Here is an 11,819-nt window from a genome sequence, read left to right as displayed (position 1 = left end):
CAATTAAAAAAGATTTTAAAAAATAATAGTAAAAGGTTTTAATGATAACAGTTGTTAATTTGTTATCGTCAGAGTGCTTTTAACCTCTAAAAACAAGTGCTTATAATTATCTCTTAACAAATTTGTTATGAAAAAAAATCATAATCACTTATTTTTTGAGTTTTCAAACACTATACCTTAAAATAATATAACCGGGATAATCTGTCTAGTTTTGTAAGACGAACAGTTTTTTTCCGGAGATGAACAAGCCAGTATAAAATTTTAAGTTTTCAGTTATATTACAATTAATATTTAGCAAAGACAAAAGTTTGTATTATAATCAATATTGAAAAGTTACGTGATAAAAAGAAGCATTATTTCCAACAAAGTGAATGAAAAGAGGCCAATTTGGTCTATGACTTTTCTTTTTGAAGCAAAAGTATCACAAATAATTATTTTAAAAGGGTTGATCCCGAAGGGGACCCCATCCCACATAAGTCAGAGGACCATTGGCTCATGCGAAGTTAAATCGAGGGATGTGCACGAGTAGGCAAAGACCTGAGGGAGGAAACAACATGGTCCAATCCCCAGAACATACCCCAAATATTTCATTGAGAAATATACTCCAAACGAGGATCAAACCCGCAACGCTGGGAAATTTCTTCCCACGTCACCTCAGGCCTTACCAACTCGCCTATGCCCCTGTGGGCATCACAGATAATTATCTATCTATGTATTTGGTGAGTCTATGCTATACTTGAATAAATACACGTTTATATTCAAAACTATTATATCGGAACGATATATTTTATAAGTAGCTCACACCACACTTTGAAGGTTCAAAGCTTCATATTTCGCAATACTACTATCTACTCGTGTAACACATAGAAAAGCTTGAGTATATACACACACTTATTCATAAAATAAATTCCTGAGTCATAAGTTGTGTAAATTAATACTATTATTCCATGAATAATGATTTCATATATGCTTCACTTATTCATTCCAGTGGAGTCCTTGATAGCATCAACAGCTCCTTGTGCCTTGGCCTTCATCTGCTGCCCTGCCTGCATGAATACAAATCCAAAAAAGATTAATTTAATATAATAAAACATCAATTTGGGAAAAATACAAATAAATATAAAAGTTAGCTGCACAAAATCAATTTCTATCATTGTTATTTTATTTATTTTTTACTTTGTGATTCGATTCTCTTAATTGAAAATTCGAACCTCAGTAATTGATTCCTTTGCAGACTCTGCTTTATTGCTGATATTGTCAATCATCTGATTAGTCTTCTCCTGGAATGTATAGCAATGATTATAATAAACAATTAATTAATCATATTATATATATATATATATATTTTAAAAAAAACTAAACCAAGATAAAAAGAGATCTGGAACTCTATAGACTATTTTTCAAGATTTTATTTCAATATTTTATTCGAAAAAACGAAATATTTCAGAAAAATTGTCATGTCTACCCTTTTGTATCGTATGAAATTAATTTCAATTTTCATTTGTCAAAAAATATTTCAATTATCATGATTATTTCAATTATCATGTGCATTTGAACTGTGTGAAGGTTATTTTTTTAAAAAAATATGATGTTTTACACTTTTATTGAGCTCAGTCACAAATCTCCCTTCATATTATTTCTCAATTCTAACTTTCCGAGTTCAGCACTTCAGTCCATGTACAAGTGACCAAGATTTAATCTTTTTTTTCTACGATTCATTTCGATGCATATATAATGCAAGTATTCCTCGACTGGAATCAACCGTTGACAGATCCAATATCCATTGAAAAGGTTTTGACTTCAGCTGTTGTTGCTCTGAAGCCTATGTTTCACGCCTTTTATCAAACACAAGGAAGAGGTGCAAGAACGATTGAGGAATTCGATCGCCCAGCATAATCTCACGTGAAGTGACGAATCTTTCACAAATAAGTATCCGAAAGAACTTGTGCTATGATTGGAAATGTCTTAATGTACGCGAATTCTGAAAGCCCATTGGTGAAATCTGTGTGCGCGGTTGTGATTAAGGGACATTGGGACAGTCATTTGAAACCAAAGATTGGTTCTGTTGTGACTTCATCCACAATTAATCAAGCGTTGTTAGTTCTTTCTTCATATGGGTTATCAATTTCTTGGACATTTTTCAAATGGGTTGAGTCGATTCCACAATATAAGCATTCTTTGCAATCTTCTTGGACCATGATTTGCATTCTCACGAAGCAAAGACATTTCAAGGCTGCTCAAAATTTGCTCGAAAGGGCTGCTTGTAAAGATTTTCTGTCTTCACCGCCTGTTTTGAAAGCTCTTGTGAGTAATTATGACGATTCTGAAGTTAACGCTCATGTTTTGAGTTGGCTGGTGATATTTTATGCAAAAAATTCTAAGATGACTTCAGATGCAATTCAAGTTTTTGAGCACATGAGGGTTTGCGGGTATATACCTCATTTGCATGCTTGTACAGTGCTTTTGAATTCTTTGGTGAAGGAAAGATTAACTGATACTGCGTGGAAAACTTACAAGAAGATGATTAAATGTGGGGTTTTTCCCAATATACATGTTTATAATGTCTTGATTCACGCTTGTTGTAAGTCCGGTGATGTGGATAAGGCAGAGGAGTTATTGAGTGAAATGGAGGCAAAAAACATATTTCCTGATCTTTTCACTTATAACACGTTAATTTCATTGTATTGTAAAAAGTCTATGCATTATGAGGCTTTGTCTGTTCAAGATAGGATGGAAAGAGGAGGTGTGTCTCCTGATATTGTAACTTATAATTGTCTTATACATAGTTATTGTAGAGAAGGTAGAATGAGGGAGGCTTTGAGAATTTTTAAGGAAATGAAAGGTGCTACTCCCAACCAAGTGACGTATACTACTTTGATTGATGGGTTTTGCCGAGTCGATGATCTTGATGAAGCTCTACGCTTGCGTGGTGTAATGGAGGCCAAAGAGTTGTATGCAGGGGTAGTTACTTATAATGCCATCCTACGGAAATTATGTGAAGAGGGCCGGATACAGGATGGAAATAAGCTGCTAAATGAAATGAGTGACAGAAAAATTGTGCCTGACAATATCACATGCAACACATTGATTAATGCTTATTGCAAGATTGGAGATATGAGGTCTGCTTTGAAAGTTAAAAATAAGATGCTCGAGGCTGGACTACACCCAGATCATTTTACTTATAATGCATTGATTCATGGATTCTGTAAAACTCGAGAGCTTAACGGTGCTAAAGAGATGCTATTTTGTATGCTTGGCGCTGGAGTCTCACCAAATTATAACACATATGCATGGCTTGTGGATCTGTTTTGCGATCAAAATGATGATGAAGCAGTCTTTAGATTTCTCGACGAGTTAGTTCAAAGGGGTATCTGTGTTGACATCACTGTTTATCGGGCGATTATACGAAGATTGTGTAAGAAAGAAAAAGTTAATTGTGCAGCAAAGATACTTACTCTCATGCAAAGGAGGGGGATAATAGGAGATGCAGTTGTCTACACCAGTTTGGCCTATTCATACTTGAGTTCTGGGGATGTTGTTAGTGCTTCAACTTTGTTAGATGAGATGTACAAGAGACGTCTGATGATTACTCTTAAGATCTACAAAAGCATGAATGCTACATATTCTGATAGCAATACCTTAGATATTTTTTGGGATTATGTGGTTCAAAGGGGCTTGATTTCGAAATCCATTGACAATCAAATCCAGCAATTGAAGCTATCATTAAAAAGATAAGTTGATTATGTGAAGAATTCATCTTATTAAGCTCATCAAGAGTCTAAATTATGGTTAAAAGATTTGTTACTACGTCTTTGTTTGGCTAGCTTGCTACGATTCTCCTTTGAAATGTTTTATACAGCACACTGCACTTATAGTCATGCTTGTGCTCTGGCGCTCTGCAACGTATGCGCAAAGCTCGGTTTGTTTTGCAGTAATAATGGTGTGGAGATTTTCTTGCAATGTTCTTGAGCACGAATTGGTGATTGGTATTTCAAGCTGCTATTGATCTTGAGATGGTGAGCTGGTACTTTAAAGTCATCGTTTCTTTGTTTGAAAATGCCTTTACCAGTACATAACATATACCTGCGTCATATAAATTTGGTGTTATATCATTTTTTTCTTGGTGTGCTTGGGAAATGACCTTAAATAAAATGAAATTATAGTTTGCTATAAAATATAAATAACCAGGGGATGAAGAAAATGAACGGATTCTAAGGTGAAAAGGGGCGGATATTTTCTTGGATGATCTCATTTATAGAACCATTTGATCTAAATGGTAAACGTTGCACCAGAGCCGTCAGATTTCTCAGTGCCCTCTCAATCTTTTTGGATGAAGTTGGCACCAGATTTTTTCAACGCTGTCCCTATTTTGTTGCCATTGAATAGTTCTACCTCAAATATAGACCCAACAATACACATGGCGACCAGTGAATAGGCCTTCACAGCTATAAATGAAGCTCCCCTAATGCTCTGAATTCCCATCAAAAAATAATCTTTTACAGCGTATTTGCTTGAAATTAATTTCTTGTGTTTTCGTTACTCAAGAGTTCGATTAACAGAATATGGACAACGCAAGCTACAAAGCCGGCCAGGCCAAAGGGCAAGCACAGGTTTAAAATTTAACTTCACTGTTCTATGCACTCTCCTTTTCTTGATCATTCCTATTCACTGGATGCATGACACTCACAGATGGGCAATGGTCCGTAACGACACTTTTTTTAGAATCGGCTAAATTTTGATTCATGTGTTAATTTTTCCTTCTACTTTCTTTTCTTGTGTCGTTTATTGTAGGAGAAGGGTAACCAGATGATGGATAAGGCCGCAAATGCTGCACAATCTGCCAAAGAATCCATCCAAGAAGTAATCCTGATAAATATAAGTTTTAAATATATGATTCTTGAAATCGGGGTCTAGACAAAAAAGAGTGCAAAAAAAAATTTTCTGTTTCTGAGCATTTTGTGGAGTGGACACTGCATTAATTTATAGAACTATTATTAATGGACATTTAAAAAAAAACATGACATTTAATGGTCCAAATTCACCTGTGCTGAAATTTCCATGCCCGATTTTGGTTTTTTGGATGTGTTTTCAGGCAGGACAGCAGGTGCAGGCCAAGGCACAGGGTGCAGTCGATGCGGTGAAGGATGCAACTGGCATGAAAAAATGAATTTAGTCTTCGTTAAATTCTGTTTATTGATTTTGGTTTATTTGATTTTGGGGACCCATGTTTGATTTTACTTTGGAATCGAGAACACATTTGTGTTCGTTTTCGATTCTCTGAATAATGGTTTTGTGATCAAGCATCTATCCACTTTTTTTAATTTACATCCTTTCTTTAAGTTCATTAAAGTTATTACTTATTAGTGATTGCATATAAATTTTTATTAGTGGGATGATCATTTTATTTGTTATAGTAAGTTGTTGAGAAATATTTTAACTCCTCTTTGAATTTAAACTTATTAAAAAAAAATTGAAGAATGCGTATATAGTCAATAATACAACTCAAAAATAGTTAAATAAATAATCAATAAATCAATAAAATATCTAAGAAAAACCTTTGAGGTGAATGCAAGTGAAGATCAAACACAAATCCGGACATGGATGCTACTCAAATAGTTAAATTTGAGAGTAGCATATGAGTATTTGTGAAATTTCTTTCATAGAGTTCAATCAATAAAACCATAGATTAAAAGAATATGATCAAACAAAAGCTAAATTTGCTTTAAATCCCAAAATCCTAACTTAAATTTACATTCAGTCTCAATTAGAAAAATATAAAAATATATGTTTGTACTCTCTAATCCACAAAAAAATGTTTCTGCGCTCCTTTAGTTGAGATGTTTTTTTTCAAATGAAAATCAGTACAAAATATTGTAAATATGATACTAATGTAAAATATTTGAATACAAACAGTTTCAAATTTGATACTGTTGTATGATTTTTGAGTACCCAAATATGCATAGCAAATATTAATATTAATGACACATTTGTCTTTTCTCAAATGAAAATTAATACAAAACATTAAAAATACAGTACTACTTTATAATATTTGAGCACTGATTTAGTTTTATTAATAATATATAATATTTGAGTACCCAAACATGTTTTTTAATTATTGATATTATTAAAAAAATCAATTTTTTATGCTCAAAATCCATATCTTTTACACCATATTTCAGTTGATACTCAAATATCATATATTAATACCATAATATTTTGTACCCATTTTCACGAAAAAAACGTGCTAGAGAGTGCTGAAACAATTTTTTTTTAATTCACTTAGCGGAAACTCATTTTTCGTCTGTCCGACAAATTGAAGTTAGGGTTTTAAAACAAATTTGCCCAAAAACAAATGAAGCATTCTTACGAGGGCAAATGTTCATAAATATCTAGAGCTAAAGCAACAGCCCGAAATATTTTAACTTTAAATATTTTGTGCTCATGTAAAACATAAAAATATATAGAAAATTTGACAAAAGACGGGAGAAAGCACCTGCCAGCCAGCCCCCTCCTCTCATCCGCCACAAAAGTTTAGTCTCACACGGAATTTTTTTTTTTATCCCAAAAAGTCACCAAATTTTGAGTACGAGGATTAAATTGGGTGCCAAAAGTGCTAAAAAACACACTGAACTGAACTGAAACAGAGTGTTCCAAATTATCTCAAAATCGCTAATAGAAGTACAACAAGAAAACATACGAAGGAAGAAACAAGTCAATACAACCTTCAGGATATTTTATCAATGACCAAGTAAGGCATCCAAGATTGATGTCCCATTCTTTATTCTAAGAATATAACAAGCCAACTCTTAATTACTTATCTTTTTCGCGATTTTAAACCACTCTGTGTGGAACGATCCCGGAATATCAGTCCTTTCGTATGTGTGAGCACCAAAGTAGTCCCTTTGAGCCTGCACCAAATTAGCAGGCAACCTCTCCCGCCTGTAGCTGTCAAAATAAGCAAGACTAGCGGACATACCAGGTGTGCTGATGCCTGCATTGATTGCCAGGCAAACAACTCGTCTCCAAGCCGATTGTCGGTCGATCATTTCTTGAGCAAACTCAGGGTCCACTAAGAGGTTAGCAAGATCAGCTTTTCTGTCGTAGGCTTTCTTGATCCGGTCCAAGAAGATTGCGCGAATAATGCAACCACCCTTCCAAATCCTAGCAAGTTCTCCCAACTTCAGATCCCATCCTTTCTCGATGCTCTTGGCACGGATTAGATTCATTCCTTGAGCATAACTACAAATTTTAGATGCATATAGAGCTTGCCTAACATCATGGATCAGTCTTGCCTTATCAACTTCTTGATCGGTCAGAATGTCACCAAAACCACCAGCTTTGAACACTTTGGAAGCTTCAGTTCGTTCCTCTTTAAGCCCACTCAAGAATCTTGAATCAAGAGATGCTTCAATGGTTGGAGCTGCAACTGACAATTCGGCAGCCTGCTGAACAGTCCATTTCCCAGTACCCTTCATTCCAGTTTTATCCAAGACTTTGTCAACCAAATAACCGTCAGCCTTGTCATCCTTAACTCCAAATATATCAGCAGTGATTTCGATCAAGAAACTTAGAAGCTCCCCTTTGTTCCATTCAGAAAATACATCTCGTAGTTCCTCGTTCGACAATTTCCCAACAGATTTCAGTACATCATATGCCTCAGCAATCAGTTGCATGTCCCCGTACTCGATTCCATTGTGAATCATCTTAACAAAGTTACCAGATCCGCCTTTTCCAATATACGTTACACAGGGTCCACTATCAGGAACTTGAGCAGCAACTTTATGGATGATGTCCTCTATATATTTGTAGGCTTCGAAGGACCCTCCGGGCATCAGAGATGGCCCGTTTCGAGCACCCTCTTCACCACCAGAAACCCCCATGCCAAGATACAAAAGACCTAATTCAGCCATAGCTTTTTCCCTCCTCTCTGTATTTTCATACCACTCGTTTCCACCATCAATGATACAATCACCCTTCTCCATGTAAGCAGAAAGAGTTTTGATGGTTTGATCGACAGGAGCACCAGCTTTGACAAGCATGATAATCACACGTGGTTTTTGGATGGAATGAACAAATGATTCAGGGTCATGGAAGCCGAATACGGGAAGATTTCCCTCAAGTTTTGCTCTTTCAACAGTTTCATCAACTTTAGATGTAGTTCGATTGTAAACGGAAATGGGAAATCCTTTTTCAGCAATGTTGAGGGCTAGATTTTGCCCCATGACAGCAAGACCAGCAAGACCGATTCTAGTCGGTTTTGGGGATGGAGCAGCCATGCTTTTCCTGACAGATTTGAAACATACAACTATTCAGGAAACTTCAAACATGATCTGTGGTAAACAAAGAAAGCTAAAGAAAACTCGGAGAAAAGAGCATTATTAACCATTGCATTTCTCAAATGGCAATCAAAATCATTAGTACACGAGTAAGATTTGCCTATTGATTTTTTCCCCTTAAGAAAAGGAGCTGAGGTGAGTCTGTTCAAATATCACGACCCTTCCTCAAAATATAACCGCTGAGAACTTCAGATACAACATTGCATGTACCATTTCCATTTCGTGATTACTCGTTCGGATCGAATCACACTAACATAACAAACCAAATGTCATTTTAAATCTTCAACAGAGCTGGACTTCAAAATAGAATCATATAATATGAGGACTTTAACCTTGGTCTATCTCTCAAGACATATATAGAAGGAACTTCAACAATATCCACAAAACTTGGCCTTATTTATTTCCAGATGGCTATAAAAATTGCAAATGCAAGAAGCTACCAAACTTTGAATTTTATTCGGTCAAATATGAACTTTCTATCAAGACAAACTCGTGCTCAAACACTTTAGTCAGCCATTCTGATTGGTGCATTAGATCATAATATCATGATCAAAGCCAGCAGACACATTGTTGGTCGGCTAAGCCGCCCCTTTGGAAAGGTTTGCCTCCACTCTTCGAGACCAGAGCAGACCCAATAATTTTGGGGAGGGCACGAGATCAAGACAGTGGGGGCAACCGATCTGAATTTGAATATCACACTTGAATCGAAAAATCAGGCATAAAATGTAATTTTTTCTCTGGGATGAGAGATGTTCTTATGACATAATAAATAAAATAGTATGACATCAAACCAAACAGATCCACAAAAGTTTCAAACTGCAATCTTTTCACTCGATTATATATCTCAAACTGCAAGCAAATCCAGCAAGATCGTAGCTTTACTGATAAAATAAATCAAAGACAACATCGCCAGCAAGTAAATGGAAAACGATAGCAAAGAGAACAAGAAAGGAAACCCAACCAAAAGAAATGCAAATGCATAATCAACACATCCATAAGCAAGAAATCAAAACCAGAGCAACTTCTTTACTGCAAACATCGATACTTTACCCATCATTGCATAAACATTAATCAAAATATTGGGAAACCGAACCTTGATCGGTGGTTAGGGGATCGACTTCACTGATAAATCAAAGAGAGCTCGTTAGAGGAAAGATCTGTGAATTTGCAGAGATGGGAAAATGGATCGATCACATTAATATATAGAAGAAAACACAAGGAAAAAATTGATCAAAAAAGAAGGAAAATATAGCAAAGTACCAACCTTGTCGTCTTCCAAGCTCTGTCAAATTTGGCCCAACTCTTGCCTTCCCACTGATATTTGTTCCAGGTCTGAGGGTGGTTGGCTGTGGTTGGTGGATTTGGTCCCTTTATTATTATTATTATTATTATTATTATTATTATTATTAATTTGCCAAAAAAATCTAAAATTACGTCGTTGTTCTAAATAATTATAATAAAAAAATATGTGATATTGAATTTTTATTTGAATTATTCATAAAAAAATATTATTTCTCATACACGTTCTATTTAGTTAGTATATGATATAGTAAAAGATTATCAGTATATTAAACTATAATTTAGATGAATCATTATATTGATTCAACATTTTAATATTTCACCGTCATATTTTTATTTTTGTGGCATCTATATGGGCGCAGGCTAAAGCACCCTTATTAAATCCAATCACAAATCAATTATCCGAAAAGAGTTCTCACCTTCAAATCCATGAATTCAACGTAACGTTAATGTTATGAGTTTCAAATTTATTTGATTGTCTGAATGAATTTTTGTTGGGTGAATTTTACATCCATCTCATTAAAAAAATTTCCTCTTTCTTAATACACATTTAAATATAATAATAATTTTGAAAAACACTCTAAATACATATAATTTCAAGTTATCAAGTATATCCATCAAATCTTCCTCAAATCAAATCCTCATGTAAAAAATAAATTTACAAAATCAAATTCGAAAATTTTGGCAGAAATTTCAGAAGAATCATAATGATGATGATTAAACACAAAAACTTTGGTGAAACGGTCTTGCAGATCAATTTTGTGAGACGAAACTTTTAATTGAGTCACCCATGAAAAGATATTATTTTTTATTGTAAATATGGATAAGTTTGGACAGTCTCACGATTGAAAATCGTGAGACCCTCTCATAAGAAACCTACGCATTATTAAAAGGGTAATGCTACATGTACACGGAGGATTACACGTTAGGTTACAAAATGCACTTAAAATTACATGATTATCCTACGTGCATTTTTGAAATATTTTTTTCAAATAAAGTGCAGAGATAATCATGTAATTTCAAGTGCATTGTGTAACATAACGTATATCTCTCTGTGTACTCCCTTCGTCCCAATTATATAGTTCACGTTTTCTTTTTTGTTTGTCCCAAATATATAGTCATATTAATATATAGTCCATGTATACGAAGGTTACACATTAGGTTACAAAATGGACTTGAAATTACATGATTATCCTACATGCATTTTTGAAATATTTTTTCCAAATAAAGTGCATGGATAATAATGTAATTTCAAGTGAATTGTGTAACCTAACGTATAACCCTCCGTGTACTCCCTTCGTCCCAATTATATCGTTCATGTTTTCTTTTTTGTTTGTCCCAAATATATAGTCATATATCATATTTAGTAAATTTTTTTTACACTCTTTTACTAATATACCTCTATTAACTACACCTTGAAAACTGTGCTATCATTTTTTAATACATTAAATAGGGATAAAATATAAAGTTTGTATAAAATTTGTTTTCTCATGATATTTTCTTAATCTATGTGAAAAAAATGTAGTATAATCGAGATTGAGGATTACAAATTTTATTTTGTTCCATTCAATATGAACATTTCATCCTCGGTCAACCACCCCCCATTTCTCACGCCTTCTTTCAACATAACTAACTATTCACGAACTAAATGACTTTTAAATTTCAACGAGAATAATCAAATCCCCACAAGCTTTGTTCTTTTAGAGCCGTTCAAAATTGAATGCATTCAATTCTTGAATTATTTCCACGAAATAAAAATATATATCTAGAAGTCTAGAAGAGCGATTTATTACTCTCACCGAATGTCATATGTTATGGAATTTGGAGAAAAACTATCGTATTAATATGAAGAAAATTTAAAATGTGTTGCGGAAGAATGGTTTTATATATTTAAATATAAAAAATTAAAAATATCAAGTTCTGATGATTAAAATAAAAAACTAATATTGTCCATTTGTTCTACTGATGTGTGATAACTGATAACCAATTTTTGTTGGCCCAATTTTGCATTCAGTCGAATTATTAAAAATGGGTCGTATGTTTATTTAGTTTTTTAAGGTATATTACTAAGACCATTAAACAAACGAAGCCCACTAAACTTGAGGCACGCCCACAGGCCACATGACTCTCCAAAATCTGTAAATGGCTCTTATTATTATCCATGGAAACTCTCGTAAGTCACAA

General features: G+C 34.2%; 3 protein-coding genes across 5 annotated transcripts; 2 read left to right on the top strand and 1 right to left on the bottom strand.

Moving 5' to 3' along the window:
* The first annotated feature begins 1,645 nt into the window (after window positions 1-1,645).
* On the top strand, window positions 1,646-3,735 carry LOC140887684 (uncharacterized). Its single transcript, XM_073295106.1, has one exon. It carries the CDS (start codon window positions 1,951-1,953, stop codon window positions 3,733-3,735), a length of 1,785 nt encoding a protein of 594 aa, XP_073151207.1. The 5' UTR covers window positions 1,646-1,950.
* Window positions 2,287-5,386, top strand: LOC140887687 (uncharacterized). 3 transcript variants are annotated; one of them, XM_073295111.1, is made up of 4 exons: window positions 2,287-2,304; window positions 4,546-4,610; window positions 4,792-4,860; window positions 5,093-5,386. In XM_073295111.1, exons 2-4 carry the CDS (start codon window positions 4,563-4,565, stop codon window positions 5,165-5,167), a joined length of 192 nt encoding a protein of 63 aa, XP_073151212.1. In that variant the 5' UTR covers window positions 2,287-2,304; window positions 4,546-4,562; the 3' UTR covers window positions 5,168-5,386. The 3 variants fall into 3 exon arrangements, with proteins under 3 accessions (XP_073151212.1, XP_073151210.1, XP_073151211.1); XM_073295109.1 differs by lacking the exon at window positions 2,287-2,304 and adding an exon at window positions 3,890-4,016 and having other exon boundaries at window positions 4,560-4,610; XM_073295110.1 differs by lacking the exon at window positions 2,287-2,304 and having other exon boundaries at window positions 4,471-4,610.
* A 1,245-nt stretch (window positions 5,387-6,631) lies between these two features.
* On the bottom strand, window positions 6,632-9,681 carry LOC140887685 (6-phosphogluconate dehydrogenase, decarboxylating 2). The gene is made up of 3 exons (XM_073295107.1): window positions 9,601-9,681; window positions 9,430-9,493; window positions 6,632-8,283 (listed from the first exon to the last, which is right to left on the bottom strand). Exon 3 carries the CDS (start codon window positions 8,274-8,276, stop codon window positions 6,807-6,809), a length of 1,470 nt encoding a protein of 489 aa, XP_073151208.1. The 5' UTR covers window positions 8,277-8,283; window positions 9,430-9,493; window positions 9,601-9,681; the 3' UTR covers window positions 6,632-6,806.
* Window positions 9,682-11,819: the final 2,138 nt, after the last annotated feature.

The sequence above is a fragment of the Henckelia pumila genome, chromosome 3 (genome assembly GCF_033568475.1).
Source record: "Henckelia pumila isolate YLH828 chromosome 3, ASM3356847v2, whole genome shotgun sequence".
Lineage (NCBI taxonomy): Eukaryota > Viridiplantae > Streptophyta > Magnoliopsida > Lamiales > Gesneriaceae > Henckelia > Henckelia pumila.
This window is presented reverse-complemented; position numbering and strand designations above follow the sequence as displayed.